Source organism: Denticeps clupeoides, chromosome 4, assembly GCF_900700375.1.
Source record: "Denticeps clupeoides chromosome 4, fDenClu1.1, whole genome shotgun sequence".
Taxonomy (NCBI): Eukaryota; Metazoa; Chordata; class Actinopteri; order Clupeiformes; family Denticipitidae; genus Denticeps; species Denticeps clupeoides.
The window spans coordinates 18,326,978-18,354,946 of NC_041710.1; the positions used below are offsets into that span (position 1 = coordinate 18,326,978).

Consider the following 27,969-nt stretch of genomic DNA (forward strand, 5'->3'; position numbering starts at 1 on the left):
GTAGCCTAGTGGGTAACACACTCGCCTGTGAACCAGAAGACCCAGGTTCAAGTCCCACTTACTACCATAGTGTCCCTGAGCAAGACACTTAACCCTAAGGTGCTCCAGGGGGGGACTGTCCCTGTAAATACTGATTGTAAGTCGCTCTGGATAAGGGCGTCTGATTAATGCTGTAAATGTAAATGTATGAATGAACACATGTGGAGTTATGTACTTAACCGGACCTAAACCCAATCCAGATGGTTTGGGGTGAGCTGGACCGCAGAGTGAAGGCAAAGGGGTCAACATGTGCTAAACACCACTGGGAACTCCTTCAAGACTGTTGGAAAAGCATTTCAGGTGACGACCTCTTGAAGCTCATCGAGAGAATACCAAGAGTGTGCAAAGCAGTAATCAGAACAAAGGGTGGAAGAAACTAGAATATATAACATGTTTTGAGTTATTTCACCTTTTTTTTTGTTAAATACATAACTCCACATGTGTTTATTCATAGTTCTGATGCCTTCAGTGAGAATCTACCAATGTAAATGGTCAAGAAAATAAAGAAAACACATCGAATGAGAAGGTGTATCCAAACTTTTGGCCTGTACTGTACCTCAAAAGGTCCTGTCCACTGTAAACACACCAACACACCAACACACCGTGTGTGTGTGTGTGTGTGTGTGTGTGTGTGTGTGTGTGTGTGCGAGGTTAAATAGCAGCCTCCTGTGGTCCCAGTTATAAAATTTTTTAACCCCTTCAGGATCACCAGTCATGGAACGTGGGACGGCTGTAGGGACGCTGGGACGGGTTAAAAGGTCAAACCCTTTAGTAATATACAGTCTTCGAGTCCAAACGGGGACTTCAGAGGGACGGTGAGTATAAAGTGTGCCTCGCCACGTTTAAAACGAATTATCGTGGGTCGTTGTTGGTGTCACGCGGAAACGGACCCCTCTCACGACGCGTGTCGGGGAAAGTACAGACCTGCCGGTTTTAAAGGCTTCCCGCGGGACGCCAGAGCCGAACTTGCCCGAACTCTTCCCGGTTCTGGTCCCGCACGGTAAAGGTGGATGGTTACAGGGCTGCGATGACGGACCTGTTAATCCTCTCCTCTCCTCTCCGACCTTCCTCCGCGCTGCTCCGCAGACCGGGCTGCTGCTGCCGCCGCCGCGTCTCGGTCCGACTTCCCGCTGTTTTTACGGCTCGTTAGAAGCGGGGATCCACGTGGAAATTGCTGGGGTCGGGATCTCTTGCCAAGAGCTGCCATGGATCTTTGGCTCGGACTGTTTACTGGTGAGTTGGTTAGTTCATGTATCATTTTAGTAAGTTAAACATGTCCTACTAATATATGTTCTTATAGCATGTTCCCAGCTTCTTTTGGGGTTTATCTGTCTTTAGATCTGGATGAGAAAGATTTAACTTCCCTGCCAGTATATTAGCTTTTGCAATATGTTAGTTTTACTTCCATCTGATTAGATTGACACCATCTGTTCTTTTTTTCCCCTCAATGCTCTGCTTTTAATAACAGTGGTTCTTAGTTTTATTCGGCACGAGTGCACTGGGACAACAAAAAAGGCCACAGGTACTGTTACCCCATTTCCTATTGCCTTACAGTGTTGTACATACACATTGTAAAAGCCCACTTTGTGGTAACATTAGTGTTTTTTTTTTTACTTCTGTGACGCAACGCTACGATGACATTTCGCTCTTGCGTTTCAGTGAAGAACAACTCAGGGGTGACGCCGGCAGGTCTGTGTGGCACCTGGATCAAAGAACCAGATGGAGGAGTCTTTACTTCCCCAAACTACCCGGAAAAGTACCCTCCAGAGAGAGAGTGCATTTATATTATAGAAGGTAAATTTATGTTGTATGTTGTATGGATTTGTATGTGCTGATTATCAGCTGTTTTTTTTTTCTTCTTCTTCTTCTTCTGTGTGGTGTAGCTTCGCCGAGGCAATGCATCGACTTGTTCTTTGATGAGAAATATTCTATAGAGCCCTCTTGGGAGTGTAAATTTGACCACATTGAAGTTCGGGACGGACCGTTCAGCTTCTCCCCCATAATTGGTCGATACTGTGGACAGGAGAGCCCCATGTACGTCAGATCCAGTGGGCGATACCTTTGGATCAAATTTGTTGCAGACAGTGAACTGGAGGCCATCGGATTTTCTGCAAGATACAACTTCACCCAAGGTGAGGCTGAACATCACCAGTGAAGCAGCTCTGGGCACCACCACACTGACTTTAGGTAGCAAGTGTATTAAGGACCGTCTGTCAAATAAAGCGCGTAATGTATATCGAAGTAATTCGCTTATCTTGAGGCTCGGCATGCCAGGCTCACATCAGATGACCCTGCATTTGTAGTGCAGGCACATATGCAACAGCTGAGGGGGGGGAGGTTAATGAAAGCTTGTCTTCAGGAGAGAACACTCTGTTCGTTCAGCCTATTGCATTTAGCACAGCAGAATGTCTTTTTAAATCTGGGCTAACTACAAGTTTTTTCATATCGCATAAGACCTCAATGAACCATGCGTTGTGTGCATTTCACATTTTTTTTAATTTTATTTTGAATGCTCTAATGGTTTTTCAGAGTCCCATCGTAAGCATTTTGTACTTGTTTAAGGACTGAATGAATTATTATATGGACATTGGAAGGAAAAAAGACCAGATCTGGATGCATTTTCTTTTTTGCACATTCTCAGTGAATGAGAGATATTCCTGCCGCATTTTACTGATTAACAGCCCAATAAGCCGCCCCCTGTTTACGCCTTTGTAGGGGGAAATTCTGTTTAGCCAGTGATTTCCCTCACTTGCCTAATGAATGCTAAGCTACCAATGGTAATCTCTGACTCTGCCCAATTCCTCTCATTAGTGTGTATGGCCATGGTCCAGAGAGTGATGCATTCAATTAAACCTTTTTTAAATAACCATTTAAAAAAATGATTCCTATAAAAATGCAAATCTTTTCAATTGCAAAACATGCTACTGTGCAGTTGGAATTCCTCAACCATTACTGTTATTCCCTGTTGCACAAATTTCCAAAACCATGAGCCCTCTCAATCCGTGCAACCCTAACAATAATCCACTTCTGACTAAACCAGAGGTAAGAAAATATGAGAGGATTACAAAGGATTCAGAAATGATTTCTATATTGGCATGGCACTAGGTACTGATATTGTCCAAAAATTAGTGGACACCGGAATTTTTTCTAAAATAATGAATGAAGTGTACAAATAAACAAGTAAATGCAGTGAATTTCACATATGCAGAAAAGCATATGTTGACATCCCAAAAAGTATATCTCCAGCCCCTGCTCACAGGGCGGTCTAATCTGTATGAAGCCAGTGCAAGGATTATTAAATCCACGTACAATCTCAGTTGTGAGGCTCCAGGCGATTTGCTAATCCTACATGTTTCAGCTATTCGGAGAAAATTGGTGATTGCGGTGGGGCAGCGAATACAAATCTTTCCAGGTCACATATAGTTTGCAAATGGTTTCTTTGTGTCCCCTCAAAAACACCGGACAAATGAAATATTTCAGAATTTTGATTAAATTTGACGTATACAGAAAATCTATATGTGTACATAACATTCAATCTGTTCTCAATCTGATGACAGATCCTGATTTCAAAGGCATGGGAGCCTTGCCACCTCTGCCTAGTGAGTGTATATATGTTGATTTCGGCAATCTCATCTAGACCATAGTGCAAATCTAACAAGTGGCAAATAATAGTGTCATGGCCTTGCAGGTTGTGACTTTGAGATGGGTGGTCCAGAGGGGATTGTGGAGTCTGTTCAGGTGGCCAAAGAGGGCAAAGCATTGCAGACTGAAGCTGTGGACTGCAGATGGTTTATCCGAGCCCCGCCAAACTCTAAGGTTGGTACTGTTTCATCAGGCTGCCTACTCAGATATCAATTCGGATGTGTCTGCTTGGATCTTTTAAAGGTGCACCATCTACAATTAACAACTATCAGAGTATGAAGAAATAATTTGACGTACAGTAGCAGTCAAAAGCTTGGATGCACCTACCTGTTTATGGCTCTTGCTTTTTCTCAGGACTATGAAATAACATGGGAGGTTACGTAATAAACAAAAAACAGCCAACAAAGCAAAAAGCAGGGAGGGTTTGTTGTGATTGCAGCATTTCACACTTTTGGCTTTTAATGAAAGTAATTGTTTTTGTCATTGTGATACACTGCAGCACAGCACATGGTGCACACAACGAAATGTGACCTCTGCATTTAACCCATCACCCTTGGTGAGCAGTGAGCAGCCATGACAGGTGCCCGGGGAGCAGTGTGTGGGGACAGTGCTTTGCTCAGTGGCACCTTGGTGGTTCAAAATTTGAACCTGCAACCTTTCGGTTACGAAACTTAACCTCCTTAACTACTAGGGCACCACTGCCCTAAAGTAAAAAGAGGTGTTTCATCAAACATATGTAACTTTGTTTCACTACAATAAATACTAAATACAAAGTAATAAGTTTCTTGCATTGAATTCTCCAAAAATGCATTCATCTTACTCTCCATAAGTGCCACGGAGTAGGTGCATCCAAACCTTTGACTGGTACTGTATACCAAGATGTACTGCGTTGCTGAGATATTTATGGATTACCATGCTAACCATGCTGATACACCCTTTCTTATGTAATTCACCATGTGTCAAATTATGCGTATTGTACATTTAATTTTTTTAATATATATATATATCTGGTCTCAACAATTGCATTTTATTTTTCAGATCTACTTACGCTTCTTGGACTACGAAATGCAGAACTCAAATGAGTGCAAGCGTAACTTTGTGGCAGTTTATGATGGGAGCAGCTCGGTGGAGCACCTGAAGAATAAATTCTGCAGCACTGTCGCCAATGATGTCATGCTGCTCACCTCCCTCGGTGTCATCCGCCTTTGGGCAGATGAGGGTAGTCGCAAAAGCCGCTTCCGCATCCTTTTCACAACCTTCCAAGAGCGTAAGCTGCCCCACAGACCCCCCCAGCCAAATAGTGTTATCAGTCAAAACCTGATTTCTTGAAAAAAATGAAAACATACATTTTCTATGTTCAGCCCCCCTGTGAAAAATAAAATTCAGTCTACTACCTATTTTTCTTTTATTCCCAGCGCCATGTGGAGGTGACACTTTTTTCTGCCATAGCAACATGTGCATTAACAGTACACTAGTGTGTAATGGGATTCAGAATTGTGTCTATCCATGGGATGAAAATGGCTGCAAAGGTAGTTATAGAGGCCTTTATATTTTTCCAGATGGATTTATTTATCTATATGAAATGGTGAACAGTTATTTAAACATTGTGTGCACTCTGTCTCAGAAAAGAAGAAGTCCAGTGTTTTGGACAGCTTAGACAACACCAATGTCACCATCATCGGCGTCACCTGTGGAGTGGTGGTCATCTTGCTTATTGTGTCAGGCATCATCCAGATCAAACAGCCACGCAAGAAGTACATTGTCCGGAGAGACGATTTCGACCCCAACCTGTTCCACGAGGCCTTTGAGCCGCCTCACTATGAGTTGTGCACTTTACGCCGGAGTGGTTCTGCCGACATGAACGAGCTGGCCCAGGACTTTGAGAAGTTCCCCAAGCTGCAGAGGACCTCGTCCAAGTGTGTCCGTGACCATCACTGTGGCTCGCAAGCATCCAGTGTACGAGGCAGCCGCACCGACCTCAGCATGCACGAAGGCATTGCTACCCTTACTGACCCCCAGGGGGGGCTGGGCCACTTCCAGCACCTGCACCAGCATCATGGCAGCACCCCAACCGGTCGCAGGAGCATAGTGATTATGAAGCACAGCTACTCTCACGATGGGGCGGAGGACTGTGAACTGGAGGATGATGAGCTGGATGAAGGGCCCAGCCATGGACGGATAGGACTGGACAGGTCTGTTCACCGGTCAGTATCCAATGATTTTTAGAGCCTGCTGCATGGCACCGTGTGGGACCGGTGCATGTAAATTGTAATCATGTTTGGTTCTTTATGGTTTTTGCTTGTTTCACATATCAGATTACTATTGTTTTTTTTTTTCTTGTTATACTGTCATGCCTGTTCTACCATCTGTCATTTGATTTCAGTTTTATGGCATTTTTGCTGTCTGATTCACAGAATGGTGTCTGGATCCATATATAATTGGGTAGTAGTAGCCTAGTGGGTAACACACTCGCCTATGAACAAGAAGACCAAGGTTCAAATCCCACTTACTACCATTATGTCGCTGAGCAAGACACTTAAGCCTAAGTTGCTCCAGGGGGACTGTCCCTGTAACTACTGATTGTCGCTCTGGATAAGGGCGTCTGATAAATGCTGTAAATGTAAATAATTATGCTGAATTCAAATGCATATACAAAATGAACACATGTATTAAATATTTTAAAACAACAACATAATTGAAATCTAAAGATTACATGGGTCTGGTAGCACCAGCTGTGCTCTCAGAAACACATTATTTTTTCATTTATTCTTATGCCGGTTCCTCAAACTATTTATAACCATTAGTTTTTGTTTGTTGCATTTTATGTTTTTCGTGTGTGTTTTTGTGTGCTTTGGGAATTGTGGTTAGCGTGTAACTGATGTACAAAAATGTACTGATGACACGTAAAATGCTAGGAAAGTAATGCAAACTTTTGGACTCACAGCGAATGATGTCTGTCATAACATCACTTTTTTTCTGTTACATGATATTTATTTTTTTGCCACGTTACTCCGTATCGTCTGTGTTGCTTCCACCTGGTTCAAGTATTCGGATTAAAATGTCCCTTCACCGCCTCCATTATCACGACAATAAACTGAGTTTGTATAATTTTCGCTCATCACCGCTTCTGTCTATGGCGATGACTCTCCGGTTGTTCCAGCTGCACTACTTTATATAGACGGCCACGTAGATCACTTTATGTTACACGGAACCTTCAAAGGCGCTGAACTACCGAGCCGGACGACTTTTAAAGACGGACCTTAGTATCTCTTTAGCGTTCTCATTAAAAGAAAAATATATATCTATATATCTATATTACAACAAAACGTTTACTCATGTGACTTGGCGTGACGATTTGTCTGAATTATAAACGAATGGCGCCACCGCTGTGAGGTACACTGACGCAGCGGGCCGTGTTTTATGCAGGCTGCCGGGATGGCGGACTGTAACTCGTCCGCCGCTGTTACTGTGAAAGAAGACCGTGGCGGCGGCGGCGGCGGCGGCAGTAGTTTGAAAAGGCGCGCAGGCATCGTCGCCACGTGTGTCGTGGCAGGCTCCGTGGCGGCGCTGTACGCCGCCGCGGGACCCTTCGTCGCTCCCGCCCTGAGGAGAGTTTGTCTCCCGTTTGTTCCTGCGACCCCAGCCCAGGTGGAAAATGTCCTCAAAGCGCTGCAGGCGCGATCGGGGTCGTTGGTCGACATTGGCAGCGGGGATGGAAGAATAGTAAGCGCCAGTTCTCAACCTGGTTCTGTACGAAGATTACTGCACATAAACAACGTGGGATGTGTATGACGTGATTAAATTTTAATAGATTGTCTAAATACATTAATCTATATTATTTGTAGTATATGTAAAATTTTGTAGTACCACAAATGGTACATTGGTACCTCTAAAAGTAGAATTTGGTCTCCTTGTAATTTTATTCAAACTTTAATTGTGCTATTTTATTGTTTTTGTGTGTGTGTTGATGATTATTATGGCAGATAGCTCACAAAAACCAGTATCCCATAAGATTAGGATATTGCTAATGTTTCGTTAAGTAAAGTATGTCCAGTTATATAGTCAACATGGACTGAGGATGCAGGGGTTACCATGAATAACTTTTTAGAAAACAAATGGGAAATATAAAAAAAAATATCTAATTGTTATATAATGTGCAATCGCTTAAAGTGTTTATTTAACATTTGAATGCAGTGAACGCCATCTGCTTCCGGGATATCATTCTGAATAATCTCCATGTTCTGTAGGTAATAGCGGCAGCAAAGAATGGTTTTCAGGCTGTTGGCTTTGAGCTCAATCCCTGGTTGGTGTGGTATTCACGATACAGGGCATGGAGGGAAGGCGTTCGTCATTCTACCTCATTCTACATATCTGACCTGTGGAAGGTAAAAGGGAAATCATAATAAATAATAAACTGTAGCATCAGCTGTACAAAATTAAAATAATACTTTTTTTTTTTTATAGGTTAGTTTTTCACAGTACACCAACGTTGTGATTTTTGGAGTTCCCCAAATGGTACGTCACGAACAATTTCTGTTTGCGAGTTTTGGGCTTGTACATTTCTGAGGGAATGTTTCTTCTACCCACAGATGGATCAGCTTGAGAACAAGCTTCAGAGAGAACTACAGAGCTCAGCTAAAGTGGTCGCCTGTCGCTTTCCCTTTCCCACCTGGGTGCCTGATAGCATAACTGGAGAAGGAATAGACGCTGTGTGGACGTATGATGCCCAGACATTTAAATCACGCAAGCAAGATGTGTGAAGAACTGTGACCCGGCTGCATTAATTAAACTTGGGTTTAATTTGGTTTTATTACTGTTGTGTTTATAAATTGTCTGTATGACAATCATGCCTGACAATCATGCCTGACTAACAATGACTAATTAATGTACCGCAGAACAAGGTTTTTTTGTTGTTAGTGGAAAGGGCATGAGTGTAGCAGCCTTCTGCAAATACCCCATTATGAACTGAAGTGAAGTGATTGTCACATGTGATACACAGCAGCACAGCACACAGTGCACACAGTGAAATTTGTCCTCTGCATTTAACCAATCACCCTGAGTGGGCAGCCATGACAGGTGCCTGGGGAGCAGTGTGTGGGGATGTTGCTCTGCTCAGTGACACCTTGGCAGATCGGGATTCGGCAACCATCTGATTACAGGGCCACTTCCTTAACTGCTAGGTCACCACTGCCCCTAATTATGTAACATTTAAAATGTATTTCATTAAAAATGTGCAAGATTATAGTAATAATTATCTTTATAAAACCACACAGCCATAGACAATATATAATTTTTTGGACAGACAACGTGATTTCTGAAAGAAATGTTTTGCCATCAACTACACACACATGTTTTTTCTAAAGACTCGTTTTCTGAAGATCTGTTTTTCTGACTCACATTTGGTACTTCTTAAAGTAACAACTCTATACCGCACTGACAGGCCAAAGGTTTGGACACACCTTCTCATTCAATGTGTTTCCTTTATTTTCATGACCATTTCCATTCTCAGAACTGTGAATGAACACATGTGGAGTTATGTTCTTAACAAAAAAAGGTGAAATAACTGAAATCATGTTTTATTTTCTAGTTTCTTCAAAATAGCCGCCCATTGCTCTGATTACTGCTTTGCACACTCTTGGTATTCTCTTGATGAGCTTCAAGAGGTCGTCACCTGATATGGTTTTCCAACAGTCTTGAAGGAGTTCCCAGAGGTGTTTAGCACTTGTTGGCCCCTTTGCCTTCACTCTGTGGTCCAGCTCACCCCAAACCATCTGAATTGGGTTCAGGTCCGGTGACTGTGGAGGCCAGGTCTCCGCTTTTTGTGAAATACATAACTCCACATGTGTTCATTCATAGTTTTGATGCCTACCAATGTAAATGGTCATGAAAATAAAGAAAACACATTAAATGAGAAGATGTGTCCAAACTTTTGGCCTGTACTGTATTTTACAATTATTCCGTTACATTGTGTGTGGTTGTCTAGCCAGAAAGTCGGGGATTAAATGACATGGCAGTGCGTAGTAATGACGGGCGTAGTAAGAATGCACAATAAGTGACGGACGGTCGGTTTTATTGCAACGTTTCATTTGCGTGAGATAAACGCTGCGCCTGCGCGTCGCCGTGACGTCGCCGTCGGCCGGGGCGCAGCACTCTCACGCCGGCCCCGTCTATGGACACACTCGACCCAGACAGCGGCTGTGCACCACGGCGAGGCGCCGCGCCTGTTAGCTCTCCGGTTTAGTCTTACATGGCGCAGGGCCTGACTTGAGGAGTCCGGCCGACAGGTGCAGCGTCTGAGCCCCCGGAGGTCGGAATGCTCTGAGGCTGCGTTGCGTTCGCGGGGACCTGCTCGTTTTCTCGCCGCCAGAGGTTATGCGCCGACTGTGAGGACGGTGCGTCACGGCTCAAGATGGACACTGCCGAGGAAGGTAAGGCGGCTGACGGACACGGGCCTCGCACGGGCTGCTTTCCTGGCGCTGTTGGGCTTTAATGTTTCTGCGCCCTCGGTGTCAGGGACGTTAGCGCTTTAGATGTTGTGTTTTGCTCCGTAGGCTTTGGTGGTTAGCCGTTAGCAGGCTAGCTAAGGTTATAAAAGCAAGCGCTGTGCGTGACTGGCAAACATGCTTGCAACTTTAATTGACATACCTTTAAGCAGTCTTAACTAATATTCTATAACCTTATGTCAAATAACTTCGAAATCTGAATGTTTATCCATTTTTTTTTCTTGTTGCCAAGACTGGCACAAGCTATGCTAGCTATTGCTTAGCCACGATCCTGTTGACTTACGCTGACTTAATTTTTTTTTCGCATGCTGCCTTATGTGTTTGCTACGTTGGACAAGGATATTTGCTAGACGGAGCAATAAGTGATTAATCATAATATGGTTAACAAGCAATAAGTAACGTTACGATGTGGATGGCTAACAGAACAGGCGGCTAACAGATGCAGCTTATGCTTTAAAGTTGCTGCCAGTTCTTTCTACGATATTTAGCACTTAGTGCTTTATTACTGCAGTTGCCGTTGGATAAATTGACAAAGGTGGCTGAGCATTTGACCTCCAAAATGCTCATCTTTATTTTTTATTTTTTGCCAGTTGTAATACATACATGCAACATGTAGGTTATTGCTATTTGTAAGTGATCTTGTAATACCTCATTGATTCTTTTTGTTTAGCTGATATATGCAGGGTTTGTCGATCGGAGGGAACTCCAGACAAGCCCCTCTATCATCCCTGTGTCTGTACTGGAAGTATTAAATTCATCCATCAGGAATGGTAATAGGAACGATTTCTAGCTTGAACAGCATGCGAGTGCTGTTTTTCTCCCTTTTTAGGTTGTGTGTTAAACAAGATCTCACGTTGCTCTCTCTCCCGCAGCTTGGTGCAGTGGTTGAAGCACAGCAGAAAAGAGTACTGCGAATTATGCAAGCACAGGTTTGCTTTTACACCAAGTAAGTACTTTGACTCTTATTACATTTTCACTGATACGCTATGTCTATACAGTTACAGTGGTTCCCATGCCTCCAGTGATAGTTTACAGTCTGGCTGTATTATTAATTTATTGGCCACTGTACACAGGGTGTTTTGACCGCCTTTGAGATGCTGTGTCTGAATAACATCTTGGGTGACACCACAGTGACCCTGTGAGAGCCTCATTTCTTTAAAATTCAATAAACCGTTCAGCCCTAGCTTGTATGTACTTATGCTTTGAGTGACCACTTGTGACTGCATCTCCTTGCTTTGAATGCAAATGAGTTTATTTAAATGGTAAATGGTGCTTTCTTAATGGGTCTTGAGTAGTTTCACGCTCTTGTTTAGAGCTTTCCCCTTATGATCTGTACAGGGTCTTGGGTGGTTTTTCTGTAGTTGTCTCAGCTTTAGCACAAAAGTAAGGTTTGCAAAGGGACACACTGGAATCTTTATAACTGTGTTTTCTGGTCCTTGAGGGAATCAGTGTCGGGGACCCTGTCCATAGTACCCGTTATAGTCCGTGACATCACATGTTAACTACCTTTTACCTATATCTTGTCACTGGCTTGCAAAAAAAGAGAACAGATTTTGTTTTTACACTATAGAAAGGCGAAAAACGATTTTCATGTTACCCACTCTGTTTTACATTTGTTGCATTTTTACTGACCGTGTACTCAAAGGGTTACTTCACTCAGTAATCAGTTATGATTTGTGGCAAACTATTTAACCATAGAGAAAACATATGGAGCCATCCTGTCTCTTATCCAGCTGCTGGTTTTACAGCATTTCACAGCTAATGTCTGAGGCATATTAGGAATAAGTGATATTTTTAGACTTCTGGTAGTTTCAGTTGCAGTAGGTAAGTGCTATTTTAAATAGAACGACAGCTCAGGCAGCACATCAATTACTATGGATGTTTTATGTGACATTCCGATGTTTTTTGTTCTTCTTGAAATTGCTTTTTTTTACTGGTTTGTATTTAGACCCGCTGTGACTGATAAAAGTTCAGTGAACCTTTTCTTTTCTCCTCTCCACAGTCTATTCTCCTGACATGCCATCCCGGCTCCCGGTGCAAGATATTTTTGCTGGACTGGTGACTAGTATAGGCACAGCCATTCGCTACTGGTTTCACTACACGTTGGTGGCCTTCGCCTGGCTTGGTGTGGTCCCTTTAACGGCATGTAAGTGGTTCTGTAGCATGAGAATCTGTGTAGAGTAAGGTGTACATCCACACATACATACATACATACATGCATACATGTATGAGTGTGTATGTATATATGTATGCCATTTTTTTTCCATTGGACATTTGAACTGCAACCCGACTCTCTTTCCTGTTGTACAGGTCGCATATACAAGTGTTTGTTTACCGGCTCTGTGAGTTCCCTACTGACCTTGCCTCTGGACATGCTGTCAACGTAAGTCAGCAAAAGAACATCTGGAAGTTCTTCCTTGGACAGAATATAATTTAACTTCTGTGTTTAGGATAACCAGTCTGTTAGTGAGACATGTAATTGCAAAGCAATGTTGAACCCTTTTCCTTTTGCAGAGAGAACTTGCTGGCAGACTGCCTCCAGGGCTGTTTTGTGGTGACTTGCACCTTGTGCGCCTTCATCAGCCTCGTTTGGCTCAGGGAGCAAATTGTGCACGGTGGCGCCCCCATCTGGCTGGAGCAGAATCAGCAGCAGCCTGCCAACGCAGCCGGACAGCCCAATGAGGTAATGATCATTTTTGCAGAGTCAGTAACCATGTGTACACAGAGTGGCCATACACGCCAGTGCTTATCGCTGGGCTTTAAAAGTCGGCATTAAACGTGGGATTAAATGGATATCTGCCATTTCTTGACTAAGCAAATGTACTTACTAAGAAATTTGTGTTGTGTGAATATATCTGTCATAGTTAAACACCAGACAGCCACGACTCTGTGTAGGACTGGGCAGTCATGGAAAGTGATTGAGTTTTTGTGATTTGTGATTGGACTGCAGTGACATTGGATTCATGGAAACAGATATTCTCCAGTAACTGATTTAATTAGTGACTTTCCATCTAGACATTCCATAGAGGCAAAGTTTCTACTTTTATTAGAACAGGTATACCTCCGGTTTGTTATTTTCCCTTTTTGAGGCTTCTGTAGTCAGACAGACTGTTTTACATATTTACATATACAGCATTTATCAGACGCCCTTATCCAGAGCGATTTACAATCAGTAGTTACAGGGACAGTCCCCCTGGAGCAACTTAGGGTTAAGTGTCTTGCTCAGGGACACAATGGTAGTAAGTGGGATTCGAACCCGGGTCTTCTGGTTCATAGGCGAGTGTGTTACCCACTAGGCTACTACCACCTTTGGTTTACATTGTTTGATCACTTAACTAACTCATAACGACGTCAACTCCTGAATAGCACCCAGTTAGCTTGAGCGTCAGCATTACACAGCACATTCTACTGGAAAGCCTGCATTTTGGATATCTGCAAGGACCAATTAAACTCTGAACACAGTGACCTTGTTTCTTTCCATAGTTCCAATTAGCACCTCTGATTGGCGTCCATATCGGAGACACTCATTATTGCAGAGTTCTCTTTAGGGACCGCTGTCTGACGCTTTTTTTTTTTTTTTTTTTATCTTTTCCTCTTCCCCCCTGTTCCATTGTTTCTTATGTCTGTCCCTCCACACATGATTTATTGAAGGCTCCTGGCCCGGCCAATGGAGGTGCTGCGGATAACCAGCCAGTCCCAGCTCGGGCTGACCCTCCAGCAGAGAATGCAGTGTTACCGGAGGCCCCGGACGCACCAGCTGACCCAGCAGACGAGCTAGAGCTGGACAATGAGGATGAAGATGAGGCTGGTGCCGATGATGCAGCTGATGCCAACAATGCAGCTCAGGGTGTGTTGCACATGGGTTGGGCATCTTAGTCTGAGCAAAACATGACATTTATAGTTAACCATCTACAGATATACTCAGTCTTTCCCAATTTAATGCTTTAGCCTTCTTTACATAAATCACTTTTAGATCAGTTAGATCAATATTGAGATATGTACATGGCACTGTGAATGACCTCAGATGATGACATACACATTGTGCTCTTTGCTTCCTGCTAGATGATATGAACTGGAACGCATTAGAATGGGACCGTGCAGCAGAGGAGCTCACTTGGGAAAGGGTGAGACTGTTTTGGATGTTTAGTTTTCTTTTACAGATGTACAGATACTTAACATTTGTCATGATTGTCTTGATTTCTGTCTCTCCAGATGCTTGGGCTAGATGGCTCTTTGGTTTTCCTGGTGTGTACACTGTTAATGAACAATGTTTTTTGTTAAGCATTGCCCATTGCTGTTCAGGTTTTAATGTGTTTCTCATGGTTTGTTTTCAGGAGCATGTATTCTGGGTGGTCTCACTGAACACTCTCTTTATTCTTGTGTTCGGTATGCATATTTTATATCTATTTGTTTTAATGGTTCATCTGTATTTGTGTGTTATTTTGCTATCTCTTATGTTAAAATGTACTCATTCTGGCAATGTTGTAATGGCTCTTTTGTTTTGTTTATTTTAATGCAGCATTCTGCCCCTACCATATTGGCCATTTTTCGGTTGTTGGTCTGGGTTTTGAAGATTATGTGAGTACTTCTCAGAAAGTTTTAGTTTAATCCAAAATACAATCAAACATAAAAGAACATTATGCATGTAGGGCTGCACAATAAATCTAATCGAATGTCAGTCACTGTCAGACTGTGCGATTACATGAACGCAAAATGAATTTCTTAATATTATGAGTTATTATTGAAGTGACTTTTTTTATCTTTCATTCCCGATGTTTTGCACTGGCTGCTTAGACTCAGTTCAGTCTGTTAACCTGTCAACCACTGGTGTCGGGAACTCAGGGTAGAGCTGTAAATCGTGGACCGAACATGTCTGGTTCTGGCTCAGTTTATCACTTTATTCGGCCTCGGGTCGAGCTTGCGCAGCAAATATGAAGTTCTTGCCTCTAGTACCTATCCTTTCCGTATGATTCACAGTTGGAAAATTTGTTAGGCTGATACCGGGGTCTTGCAAGTTTTAAATTCGTTTTTAAAAAAAAAAAAAAAATGTAATTAAATGTTAACTTGATAATGTCTGGCTCGGGCTTAACTTTTTTTTGGCCCGATTACAGCTTTATTTGCTGCTCCATGGCTAAAGACTGCAGTCCAGAATACCACATGTATAAAACTCCTGTTCTTCTGGCAGGTGATGTTTATTATTGCAGGGGATTATTACTTTTCACAGGGTTTAATCCAAAACCTCATTTCTTAATCCGTTTCATTCGCCATTCAACAACAGCACAGCTCTCTTAAACCATCTCGCACATTTTACAAGTGTTATGAGTCACAGGTGGAAATGGATATGAAGTCGGGTGATTGTGAACTTGTACCGGCACCTAAAATATCTTATTTACATCCAGCAATTTTTATATACATGTAGTGCATGTATGGTTTTGAGAAATTCATATTGGTTAATTTATTTATTTTTATTAAGCTGCAGTATTCGCACAATAACATTTCCAGTGACAAGCCCCCCAAATCGTGCAGCCCTAATGCAAAGTAATGGTGTTGGTGGATTTAAAACAGAGGTTTATTCATTCTGAACAATCTTGGGTTTTGTCTCTGTGTGTTTATGTAGGTGAAGGCTTCCCATTTTGAGGGGCTTATCACCACCATTGTGGGCTATGTTCTATTGGCCATCACCTTGATTGTGTGCCATGTATCCTTTTGCGCTGACAATTTTTGTTCAGCAGACTGTAACCAGAATTGCTGCAGGCAGAGATTTACTCTGAGTTGGAATTGCTCTGAGAATGGGAGTAGTCACGTTACCTCTTACTTTCCATTGACCAACAGTAAATTATTGTCTTCATTATTGATTCTGCAATAGCAAGTAGTTTTTCATTAAATAGTTTGGACAGCTGGACTGGACTGTTTGGGTACATCCTGTTGGTCTTAGTTTTTTTTACTGCTTGTCTCAAATTTGTTGGCTTTGTGCTGACAATTGGTCCAGTTTGACCTGCAGTAGACTTCTGTGCCGGATGTTTTACATGTCTTTCCTTAATGAAAATCCCAGGGATTAGCAGCATTGGTGAGGTTCCAGAGGTCAAGGCGCCTTTTAGGCGTCTGCTACATTGTAGTAAAGGTAAAATTGCTCACCTCACTGGCCTGCACTATGCATAAAGATTATCTTTATTATTTATACACATATCACAGAGACAAATAGAGCATTTGTTGTTTCCCTCCAGGTTTCTTTGTTGGTGGTGGTGGAAATTGGCGTATTCCCTCTTATCTGTGGATGGTGGCTCGATATTTGCTCTCTGGTGGGTGGGGAAGAAATTGGCCTCAATTAATGGCTCGTTTGGTTTCTAATTAGGAAAAGTGAGACTTGCGTTACTTTTACTAGTGGAGACTTTGTGTGAAAGCTGTCTTTCTTTGTTATGTAGGAAATGTTTGATGCCACTCTCAAGGACCGAGAGCTAAGTTTTGAGTCAGCCCCTGGGACCACCATGTTCCTCCACTGGCTTGTTGGGATGGTCTATGTTTTTTATTTTGCCTCGTTCATCCTCTTGCTGCGAGAGGTGAGACACTCTTCACATCTTAGTGTTGTAAAGTCCATGTTCTGAAGCCAGAAATAGGAATTCATTTTAATTACAGTGTTTTACAACTTTTGTTTCAGTTTTAGCCTTTATTTTTTTCACCTGTCTGTTATAAAGGTCCTCAGACCGGGTGTGTTGTGGTTTCTCCGAAACCTCAATGATCCTGATTTTAACCCTGTCCAAGAGATGATCCACTTACCGATATACAGACACCTGAGAAGGTTTATTTTGTCAGTGGTGAGTAATGTTTCTGTTTAGTCTTTCATATAATATTTTATATTATATACACACACACACACACACACACACACACACACACACACACAGACTACTATTATATGATGATAGTAGCCTAGTGGTCACTGTTCAATTAGTTGGGCACAATGTCATCGATTTTATGAAGAAATGTAATTACCGGATGAATGGAAAATAGATGCATATGAAATATTAATATGTACACTTTTTTTCCTTTTAAGGTTGTATTTGGATCCATTGTGCTTTTGATGCTGTGGCTTCCCATTCGGATAATCAAGCACATTCTCCCATCCTTCCTGCCCTACAATGTGATGCTGTACAGGTGATGTTTTGTAAAAAGAAAAAAAACCTGCCTGAACTTCAGTAGTTTTTTTTCTGCTGACTCTGGGTCTCCAGAGCTGAATTTAGGTGCCCCTTGTTTCTGTCTAATGAGAGTAGTAACTGTGAGCACCGGGTTACATCATATTCATCAAGTGTTGCATGTAGTGTTTGCTTTCCCAGGAGAGCCTTCCTGGAGGACGTTGCCCATTGTTTTTTTTAAGAGCACTTTCAGGAAGTTTATGAACCCTATGAAATTTATTTATATGTATATACATATGCTGCATGTAGGGTGCATGTTATAAAACATTTCTATTTAATTGAATAAATATAACGTTGTTTTCTGTGAACATTTCATTTTATTCCAATTTGTTTCCATTTTGTAAATGAATTTGTGTGTGTTTGTAATGGCCAGTGATGCACCTGTGAGCGAACTCTCTCTGGAGCTGCTGCTGCTGCAGGTGGTGCTGCCTGCACTGCTGGAACAGGGACACACACGCCAGTGGCTCAAAGGACTTGTGCGAGCCTGGACTGTCACTGCTGGATACTTACTGTACGTGTTAAGGGCAGTTCGACTCCTGTGCAGCTTTGGTTTTGTCTGTAACTATGCTAGGACTGAGAATTACATCCTATTATGAGCAGTGGTGGTCAAGCAGGAAAAGAACCAGACCTGTAATCGGAAGTTGTCTGTTCAGATACTGTACCGCCGAAGTGCCACTAAGCAAAGTGCTGTCCCCACATACTGCTCCCCGGGTGCCTTTCATGGCTGCCCACTGCTCACCAAGGGTGGTGGGTTACGTGCAGAGAGCTAATTTTGTTGTGTGCACTGTGTGCTGTTTCACAATGACAATCACTTCACTTTCACTTTTCTTATAGGGCTTTTCTATCATGATCAGTTGTGTATCCCGTTGGCAAAATAGGTTGCTAGATTTATTTTTGTTTTCAGAGGAGGGTAGTTCAACGGAGTACAATGGCAGTATACTCATTGCAACCACACAACAGAGACAATTGGACACATTGACAATGAAAAGTGCTAATTTTGTAGTTTGTAATTTTTTTTAATTAGTTGTTGACTCATTTATTATGCTTGTCAGTGTAAGTAACCAATAATGTATCGTTTTCTGCAGGGATCTCCACTCCTACCTGTTGGGAGACCAGGAGGAGAATGAAAACAATGGCAACAACCAGCAGGCCCGCAACAACAACAATGCCGTCCCTGTGGTGGGTGAGGGTCTTCATGCTGCACACCAGGCAATTCTGCAGCAAGGTGGACCTGTGGGCTTCCAGCCGTACCACCGGCCAATGAAGTTTCCCCTCAGGGTGAGCACAAATCATGATGCATCCTGCTTTCTAGCTTTCTTGGCCTGTAATGAGATTTATTATTGATTCTAGTTTTTTCATAATCCGATGTTAAACGTGGTTCATTGGCATATCTGCTACAGCCCCACTTGTTTTGACTCCCTCCCTGCAGTGTTAGGGAAAAGTTACTAGAATTGGGTTGTTATTAATAGTAAATGATTTGTAACTGTAAATAACTCTCCATAATAATAATACATTTTACTGTCTCAGTGGGATTGATTGATGTTCTTGTATGTTTGTTATTTGTAACTTTTAATTAAACTCTCTTGTGTTTGTCTGCTTTCAGATTGTGTTGCTGATTGTCTTCATGTGTGTGACTCTGCTCTTGGCAAGCCTAGTCTGCCTCACATTGCCAGGTCAGTTTTCAGAGTGAGAAATGCTAGACCAGAGTTTAGTCTATTATGCTATTATACACTAGGGCTGCACGATTATGGTCAAAATGATTATCCCAGTTATTTTTTTTTTTTTTATCAATGTTGTAATGACAATTATTCATTATTTTAGATAAAACATGTTTTTTATTGGATTTTCTATTTTAAACAAAATAGAAGTGAACAAGGCTTTCAGATTTTTGGATAGAAACCAGCCTGTCAACATTTTCTGGCTCAAGAGATGAACAAAGGCAGGTCACTATGAAAAAATACATATTATATGTAATATGAAAGATGAACATCCATTTACCTGCTTATTTTGAAAAAAAAAAAAAAATACAGGTAAGGTCCATTCACAGCGGCCTTTTGTCAAGAACTATAGCCAATGAACTGACTCATTGTACAAAATAAATAGAGGTGTCAGAACTGCAAATGTGCTCTAGACAGATGTTGTTCATGTTACAAACCATAGCGTTATTTGTCGAACACAAAATTTCGTAACATACAAGATAATAAAATTAAAATCTTACTTATGAATTTTTATGCATGGATTCTTCGTTCGCTTTTTATTATAGCCGTACATGGCAAAAAAGTCCGGCATCCTTGCTCGTACGGTTGACAATGCTTGGAACCCTGTCTAAATATGACGCCGGTATTAACTCATGCTGAGAGGCTGAATGCGACATCTAGTGTATAAATCTATTTTTTTAAGCATATATATCAATCACCTACTGCTCCTGACTTTACGTCTCACAATTTGAGGTTGAACACTCAGCCTTATTACACACTATACACAGGCCTCTTTAATACACATGCCATTTCAGCTGTTAGGTCCCTTGACTTTTTTTTTTTTTTTGCTTTTATGTAGGTCTTAGTCATCCCCTAATACTGTATCTGAATTCTCTTTCTGAAATTCAGCCTTGGTGCAGAATTACAACAAAGAGATTTCCCCAGGATGTGCAGTTTCAGTGTCTGTAAATTTAAACGCTAACGAGGAGGAGAGCGGCCTATAGAAGTTTAGGTGGCATTTTCAGAAATGCCGTCAACACCATTCATCAACCACTGTTGACAGGAATTAGACTTATGACCAGATCTGACCGTCTGGGCTGCTGTTCTCTGCTGCAGAATGACCAAAGCACTCTACACCTTTTGCCATTTCAAGCTATTTCCATTTCTGCAGGACCGTAGACAGGCTAGGGGAACTCGTATTGATGTTAAATAATCTCATGAAGTGAAATTTTCATGTCGGGGAACCTTTAAAGAGTTTATTCAGCATTTCTCCATTTGTCAGAGGTCAATTTTACATTAGTACTACAATAGTACAGTTTGTAGGCTGCTCTCTACCTAGCACTTAAGCAGACATTTGTGTAATTCACTCAATATGTTCAGTGTTTGCAGGCCGGTGGCTCATGTCTTTCTGGACGGGCAGTGCCAAGATCCACGAGCTGTACACAGCAGCGTGTGGGCTGTATGTGTGCTGGCTGTCTATCCGCGCAATCACTGTCCTCTTGGCCTGGATGCCACAGGGACGGCGGGTAATCTTGCTTAAGGTGCAGGAGTGGACACTTATGGTGAGCTCTGCATTTAATTCAATTATTTTCCACGTATTTTTCTATGCAGGCTACTACCATTATGTAATGGCAGAACCTTTGAGTTTAGATTTCCGTGTTTTGTTGCAATGAGATGGTCATTGTTCGCATGGTAGGAAAAAGAATCTTTATTTGTAATAAAAATTTGGGCCAATTTATGTTGCGATTTTAAAACCTGACAGGGTGGTAGTAGCCTAGTGGGTAACAAACTCACCAATGAACCAGAAGACCCAGGTTCAAACCCCACTTACTACCATTGTGTCCCTGAGCAAGACACCAAGTTGCTCCGGGGGGGGACTGTCCCTGTAACTACTGATTGTAAGTCGCTCTGGATAATGGCGTCTGATAAATGCTGTTACAGGGACAGTCTTGATAAAAGCGCTTTTCCATCGATTGTGGGGCAGTGGTGGCCTAGCGGTTAAGGAAGCGGCCCCGTAATCAGGCGGTTGCCGGTTCGAATCCCGATCCGCCAAGGTGCCACTGAGCAAAACCACCGTCCCCACACACTGCTCCCCAGGCAGCTGTCAAGGCTGCCCACTGCTCACTCAGGGATATGGGATAAATGCAGAGGACAAATTTCACTGTGTGCACCATGTGCTGTGTATCACATGTGACAATCACTTCACTTTATGTAAATGACAGGCAGCTTGTTAGATGAGAAGTCTGTGGTTGAGTGAGTGTGCATCATTCCGATGTATTTTTTTAAATAGTTTCTTGTGGGCCTTCCTAACTCTCCTTTACCTACAGTGGGGCATATAAATATTTGGCAGTTGTTCCACTTAAAAAAAATGAGTGAGGTCTGTCATTTTCATCATAGATACACATTTACTGTGAGAGAATGTAAAAATATTCAGGAATGTATTTATTAATATGGTGCAGAAAATAAGTATTACTGGCACCTGTTTAAACTTATGTTTGACACCTGTCCCCAACTTCAGTTAGACTCCAACCTCCACCATTGCCAAGAACAGAGAGCTGTCTAAGGACGTCAAGGACAAAATTGGCTGATCCCAGATGTACAATTTACAACAGACAAGCAGCTTGGTGAGAAGAGATCAACTGTTGAAGCAATTATTAGAAAATGGAATCACTGACAATCTCCCTCGACCTGTGACTCCTTTGAAGATCTCACCTCGTGGGGTAGAAATTATCTTGAGAACAGTGAGAAAACAGCCCAGAACTTCATGGGGGGAACTGGACAATGACCCGAGGAGAGCTGTGAAGGTTACTATTAGTAACACACAACATCGTCATGGATTCAGATCCTGCAGTACTGGAAAGGACCCTGCTTAAACCAGCACATGTCTAGGACCATCTTTCCCAGAGATCATCTGGAGGATCCAAAAGAGGTTTGAGAGAATCTCATGTCATCAGATGAGACCAAAATGGAACTTGTGTTTGGAGGGGGAAGAATGCAGAGTTGCATCCCAAGAAAAGCTTGATCACAGCAAGAAATGTGGCTTGATCTTCCAGCATGACAATGATCTCAAACACACCGCCGCAGGCAATGAAGGGTTGGCCACATAAAAAGCAGTACAAGGTTCTGGAGTGTCTTTATTCAGAACCTTTTATTCTCCATAACCTTGCAATTGGTTTGAGGTCTCCAGATCTCAATCCAATAGAGAGTCTGTGCAGAGCAACAGCCCCAAACATCACAGTCTTTCAGAAGATCTGCACAAAAGAACTGGCCAAGCTACCAGTCACAGTGTGAAAACCTGGTAAAGACCTACAGGAAATGTTTGACATCTGTCAATTCAAACCAAGGTCACATTTCAAAGTATTGAGGAACTTTTGCTGTTGACCAAATACTTATTTTCTGCAACATTCTACAAGTAAATTATTTAAAATATATATATCTTTCTAAATTTTTTTTCTCTCACAATTGAAGTGTATCTATGATTAAATAACACACCTCTCTCATCTTTAGGTGGGACAACAATACTTTTTTCCCCCACTGTATGTTCAGACTTTGTGGGTTTGTTTGGTAGTTTGAATGTTCGCTAATTGCATTTTGTGTTTTGTATTGTTGATGACCTCTCAGTCTCAGGAGCTGAGAGGACCACGGTTCTCTGACATAGCCCAGTCAGTGTGGTTTCCAGAGCTCAGGCCAGAAAGGAGCGTGCAGTGTTTCCTTCGGCTAACTAGCATGTTTTTCGAATGTAGATAATGAAGACCCTCATTGTGGCAGTGCTGCTGGCTGGTGTGATCCCCCTGCTGCTTGGCCTTCTGTTTGAGCTGGTCATTGTCGCACCACTCAGAGTTCCGCTGGACCAGACGCCTCTCTTCTACCCCTGGCAGGTAAAGCCAGCTACACATTAGAAATATAAAAGCCCATTCTTCTCATTGAACGCTGCTGCACTGAGCGTCATGTCTCTGTACCTCACAGGACTGGGCTTTAGGGGTGCTGCATGCCAAAATCATTGCTGCCATCACACTGATGGGACCCCAGTGGTGGCTCAAGACTGTCATTGAGCAGGTTGGTTCAGAAACTTGCCAGCTTTTACTTTGTTCTTTTCCTCATAATCTTTGGTCTTAGTTTTTTTTTTTTTTTTTCCCTCCACTTTCTGCAGGTTTATGCAAATGGAATCCGCAACATTGACCTCCACTTCATAATTCGTAAACTGGCAGCTCCAGTCATTGCTGTATTGCTCCTGTCTCTCTGTGTGCCATACGTCATCGCCTCAGGCATCATGCCCCTCGTAGGTATGTCTGACCAAGTCCCACCACAGCCTGGAAATATTTCTCATTATTGATAACAATCATTCATTTAATTTAAGCATCAATTAAAGCATTCTTATGTAATTACCACATTGTTACAACATTATGAGGTGTTTCCAGAATGTCAGGTACTATTACTTTACAATTTGTCAGCATGCTTTGCATAAAGCACAAAGTGGTGGCCAAGCGGTTAAGGCCCCGTAATAAGTGGCCCCATAATAAGAAGGTTGCCGGATCGAATCCCGATCCGCCAAGGTGCTACTAAGGTAGCCACTGAGCAAAGCATCGTCCCCACACACTGCTCCCCGGGCGCCTGTCATGGCTGCCCACTGCTCACTTAGGGTGATGGGTTAAATGCAGAGGACAAATTTCACTGTGTGCACCGTGTGCTGTGCTGCTGTGTATCACATGTGACAATCACTTCACTTTGACTGTTACAGAAATCAGTAGCCACTGTTGAAAATCAAATGGTGACTACATTAAATGGTGCCTGGAGCTTCATGTGTACTATGCTGTTACCTCAATTTACTGCAAATTAGCTGACTAGAATTAAAAATTGAGTTGTTTTTTTCTAATGGTCAGATAGTACAGAAGAAAGCATAACCTGGCCAAATGTCAGGGTAATGGAATATGAAGTGATGTGTGCCTGTGGTGTTCAAACTGTGTGAAGTAAAATGCTACAACGTGAGTCAGACTTGCTGCACCATTAGCAGAGTGAAATAATAATTCTGCTGTTGTAACTCACAGACAATGTCTATTGTGTTTTTACCTGGAGTTAGATTATTTTAACATTTTAGTTTTTTCATGACTGATATTGCATTTAAGTTGATTGCAGATTATTCATTATTGTGTACAAAAACAAAGCATGCGCAAACATTATACAGATTCATCTACACTGTGGGGCGGGTGTGAGAGTAGTGTGAGTGACCTGCAGGGCTTCAGAATTGATTGGATATTACTTGTGTGAATATAGCCAATTCAGTAATATCTGTGGGTGGCGCATTAAATGAAGCAGTGGGTTGAGTGCAGAGGGTGCAGGGGAAATGACTGCAGCAGAGACTAAAATCGTGTTTTGCTAGGTGTTGTCCATTCATATCTTTTTGCTGCACCATGAAAAGAAGGTCCCAGGGTTTCATAACTGATTGATTAAGAGCTGTTGTCAATCCTGCCAGGGGTTACCATGGAGATGGAGAATTTGGTGCAGCGGCGGATCTATCCATTCCTGCTGATGGTCGTGATACTTATGGGCATCTTGTCTTTCCAAGTCCGACAGTTCAAGCGCCTGTATGAGCACATCAAGAATGACAAGTGAGTCTCGTTTTGTTTTTGCCCTTACAGCAGATACTGTAGATCAGGTTATAATTTGAGTGATGAAATGTTTTATGTGCGGTAAAGTGATGCTCTGTTTTTTTTTTTTTTGTTTTTTTTTTATATACAGGTATCTTGTTGGACAGAGACTTGTGAATTACGAGCGGAAATCTGGCAAACCCAGTACAGCAACGCACAGCAGCAGCAGCAGCAGCTCCCCACAGGATTGAAAACGTGTTTCGCGCGCGTGTGTTTGTGTATATGTGCACGTTTGTGTGTGAAAGAGTGAGCAAGCTGCTCTCCTCCCCCCTTTCATCCAACTGGCAACTGGTGTGTGTCCACATCACATCACGTCCACTTCAGCTCCAGGACTCTCCTTGGCTGCCCGGCTTCAGACTGGGCTTATAACTACGAGAGAGAAGATTGGAGAGATTTGTGAAGAGTGACAACAAAACATACACACACCCAATGTGAATATTAGAATGTCTCACTGTGCATCTTCAAAGAAAATATGAAATATCTATATTAATTTATTAAATCTAGTTGTCACTTTATTTTGTTTGAATCATTTTCGGGCTGGAATGATCTGTTTTTCCTTACTCTGGAGTACTGTCATGACATTTCAATAGTTTTTTTTTTTTTTTTTTTTTTTTTTGCAAGAGTGGTTGGGAGGAACGGTTAGTTTTGTATTTATTTCTTGTCTTTTCCTGAGAGGATTACATTTTGGTATGAGAGGTCTGCTGGTTGCTAACAATTTTCATTCTGCTTCAATGCTTCAGCAGGCAGTCTGAAATTCAATCGAGTTGGCATTTACATTAAACTGGTCACATACTTTGTTATTGAGGCATTGTTTTAAAGTGTGAGCTGGGTTGCCCTTAAGTCATGAAATCTCCAGAATTCAATGAGCAGGGCAGTCAGTTGTGTTTGGGATAGGAAAGAGAAAAAAAAACTGGATAAACTGCGTGTGGATTGGAGCTGGAGAGCTGAAGTATGGCTACTTCTAAATGCTTTCAGAAGTATTAAGCAAGGAGCTTCTAACTTCACATGCTTCCTCTACCAAGGAGCTGTTTCTGCGTTTCTCTGCTCGTAGAGTGAGGTTTTTCCAACTGAGCATATTTGTCGCTGGCTTTATTATTAGATTGTGGCAGTTTTGTATGTGCTGCATGGCCACCCTCTGCACTTCTTCCTCAACACACTACCACTGTTGCACAGAGGCATCTCTCTCACAAACAAAAATTAATTTGTGGCACTTGAACACCTCAATGTACTACTTTTTTTTTTTTTTTTGGTGGGGGGAGTGGTAAAAATAAAATGATTAGTTTGGGATCCCTGCTAATGGAAAACTAATGAAATCAGTATTGTTAGATCTGGGTTGTTATTATTGTTTGTTTTAAATGAAATCATTAGGAATTGTCATGCACCAGTGTTGGAAGATGATTCAGCACGTTATGTCTATAAATATGTCAGATGTTTGTACATATACAAAACACTTTTGGACTGTTTTTCGTAATGTTTCCTTCCACATTTCAGGCGCCTGCCCCAGGTGGGAAATTCTGTAAGGGTCTCATCGATTTGTAGCAGGCCGCGGTAGAGGTAGTGTGAAAATGCTGAGATTCTATAAGTGACCTTATAGTATCTTATTACGCAGATCTGGATGTTGTGTGCTTTTTGACTATGTTCGGGCTCCATTTTAAAAGATCTATTTTTATATGTGCACATTAGAGCGTCCTGTCCATGTTTGATCTACCTTTTTTTTTTTTTTTTCTGTGGGTTCCTTTTCAGCAGGATGATTGCACACCACACTGCTGTTGAATTGATGTAGATGTTCTGTCACTATTTGTGGCACATTTCTCATGACTCCCACTTACCTGGTAATGTAAAGCCTCCTCTTCCCGCCTCTCCTATAGCATGCCTGTATAAAAAATATTTGGTGTTCTCAGAAGTTCAATGCTTGTTTGGTTCTTTTTTCTTTTTTTTTGCTGAAGGGGGTGGGAGTCAAAAGCTGTAATTACTGGCAGATATGATTTTTTTGGGGGTTTGTTTTAATAATTTTTATTACAAATATTAAACCACAATTACTTTGGTGCTGTTTCCTCTGTTTGAAATTTCCTTTGTTCACATTTTAATTTATAGATAAAACATAAAAGCTTTTTTTTTTTTTTTTTTTTTAATACATACCATAGTTTTTAACTTTTCAACTGTCATCTTTGTCCTTTTTATTTAATTGGTGCATTTCTTCAGTTCTCCTTTTGATGGCACTACAGAATCCTTCTTGTAGTAGAAGCTGATGGCAGATAAAATATTTCTTTTCATGATTCCTGAATTCAGCCATTTAAATTTTACAGCAGTACCTATGAAGACACTGATGACTATTACCACATGGTCACAGACTGATCAGAGGTCTTTTTAAGTTTGTTTGTTTGTTTATTTTAAACCTCACAAAATGCATTTGGGTTTTTTGAATGAAAAGGTCACTGCATTGTTGTATGGATATGTATTTAAAAAAAAAAAACTCAAACACATCCATGCATTTATTAATTAATGAATGGTTGCATTAAAAATTCAGATAAAATATGCCATTGGTTATTTGTAATCTAGGAGGAATCTGTGTCCTGGAAGTTAAATTGTGGGTATAATTTAAAAAAGAAAAACAAAGCAAAAGGTGAAAAGGGTTGCTGGGAACTGACCTAAACTCTTAATCCAGATTTTCCTTCTGAAAATAAACCAGGAGTCAATGAGTTGATGTGTCATGCTTTTCCCAGAATATCTCCTATGATTGGTTGCTTGCATTAGGGGTCGCCACAGCGGATCAACCATCTCCTCTGCAGCTTCCCACACCAACCACCTGCATGTTTTCTAGTAGTCTAATTTTCACTATCACCCTGCTAGCTAAAAGGACTGGTGGCAGTCGGTGTTAATTTGTCTGATTGCATAATTGACATGGGAAACCCTCCCCATTTGCCTGGGCTTGGGACCGGCATGAAGGAATACACTGGCATGTGCATTCTTAGTGGCATCTACATTTAAGGCATTTGGCAGATGCCCTTATCCAGAGCGACTTACAATGTGCTTTCAAGTTACCATCGATGAAGCGATCAGTTCTGTTTCAATTAGGATCCCCAACCATGAAAACAATCTTTTTATTCACTCTTGTTGTAGATTCTGTACACAAGTTTGACAATAAGAAGGTTACAAGTTAATCTAAATATTCTCTAAAGAGGAAGGTCTTTAGCTGCCATTTGAAAGTGTTCAGCTGTTCTGACCCCGAGGGGCCAAGACTGAGAAGAGCATT

General features: G+C 41.8%; 3 protein-coding genes across 3 annotated transcripts; all 3 read left to right on the plus strand.

Annotated features, from left to right (window-relative positions):
* The first annotated feature begins 648 nt into the window (after positions 1-648).
* Positions 649-6,789, plus strand: LOC114788509 (neuropilin and tolloid-like protein 1). The gene is made up of 10 exons (XM_028977160.1): positions 649-854; positions 1,126-1,272; positions 1,508-1,561; positions 1,699-1,833; positions 1,923-2,171; positions 3,597-3,638; positions 3,728-3,855; positions 4,720-4,948; positions 5,097-5,210; positions 5,306-6,789. The coding sequence occupies exons 2-10, from the start codon at positions 1,245-1,247 to the stop codon at positions 5,905-5,907; spliced, it is 1,581 nt and encodes a 526-aa protein (XP_028832993.1). The 5' UTR covers positions 649-854; positions 1,126-1,244; the 3' UTR covers positions 5,908-6,789.
* Positions 6,790-6,927: 138 nt separating this feature from the next.
* On the plus strand, positions 6,928-8,528 carry atpsckmt (fATP synthase c subunit lysine N-methyltransferase). Its single transcript, XM_028978068.1, has 4 exons — positions 6,928-7,404; positions 7,929-8,066; positions 8,146-8,196; positions 8,271-8,528. The coding sequence occupies exons 1-4, from the start codon at positions 7,102-7,104 to the stop codon at positions 8,439-8,441; spliced, it is 663 nt and encodes a 220-aa protein (XP_028833901.1). The 5' UTR covers positions 6,928-7,101; the 3' UTR covers positions 8,442-8,528.
* A 1,278-nt stretch (positions 8,529-9,806) lies between these two features.
* Positions 9,807-26,760, plus strand: marchf6 (membrane-associated ring finger (C3HC4) 6). The gene is made up of 26 exons (XM_028977995.1): positions 9,807-10,109; positions 10,855-10,954; positions 11,057-11,130; positions 12,187-12,330; positions 12,495-12,567; positions 12,699-12,867; positions 13,836-14,031; positions 14,247-14,308; positions 14,397-14,429; positions 14,519-14,570; positions 14,704-14,762; positions 15,802-15,882; positions 16,237-16,305; positions 16,409-16,483; positions 16,607-16,741; positions 16,877-16,996; positions 17,236-17,336; positions 17,748-17,885; positions 18,460-18,652; positions 18,978-19,047; positions 20,452-20,633; positions 22,815-22,949; positions 23,038-23,127; positions 23,222-23,354; positions 24,542-24,677; positions 24,808-26,760. The coding sequence occupies exons 1-26, from the start codon at positions 10,091-10,093 to the stop codon at positions 24,905-24,907; spliced, it is 2,739 nt and encodes a 912-aa protein (XP_028833828.1). The 5' UTR covers positions 9,807-10,090; the 3' UTR covers positions 24,908-26,760.
* Positions 26,761-27,969: the final 1,209 nt, after the last annotated feature.

Excerpts from the sequence above, each read along its gene's own strand:
- LOC114788509 (XM_028977160.1), top strand. The coding sequence starts at position 1,245 with ATGGATCTTTGGCTCGGACTGTTTACTG. Across the intron at positions 1,273-1,507 it reads TTGGCTCGGACTGTTTACTG|TGGTTCTTAGTTTTATTCGG; the intron begins GTGAGTTGGTTA and ends TTTTAATAACAG. Across the intron at positions 3,856-4,719 it reads GAGCCCCGCCAAACTCTAAG|ATCTACTTACGCTTCTTGGA; the intron begins GTTGGTACTGTT and ends TTTATTTTTCAG.
- atpsckmt (XM_028978068.1), top strand. The coding sequence starts at position 7,102 with ATGCAGGCTGCCGGGATGGCGGACTGTAACTCGTCCGCCGCTGTTACT. Across the intron at positions 8,067-8,145 it reads ACATATCTGACCTGTGGAAG|GTTAGTTTTTCACAGTACAC; the intron begins GTAAAAGGGAAA and ends TTTTTTTTATAG. Across the intron at positions 8,197-8,270 it reads TTTTTGGAGTTCCCCAAATG|ATGGATCAGCTTGAGAACAA; the intron begins GTACGTCACGAA and ends TTCTACCCACAG.
- marchf6 (XM_028977995.1), top strand. Across the intron at positions 15,883-16,236 it reads TCACCTTGATTGTGTGCCAT|GGATTAGCAGCATTGGTGAG; the intron begins GTATCCTTTTGC and ends TGAAAATCCCAG. Across the intron at positions 16,742-16,876 it reads TCATCCTCTTGCTGCGAGAG|GTCCTCAGACCGGGTGTGTT; the intron begins GTGAGACACTCT and ends TCTGTTATAAAG.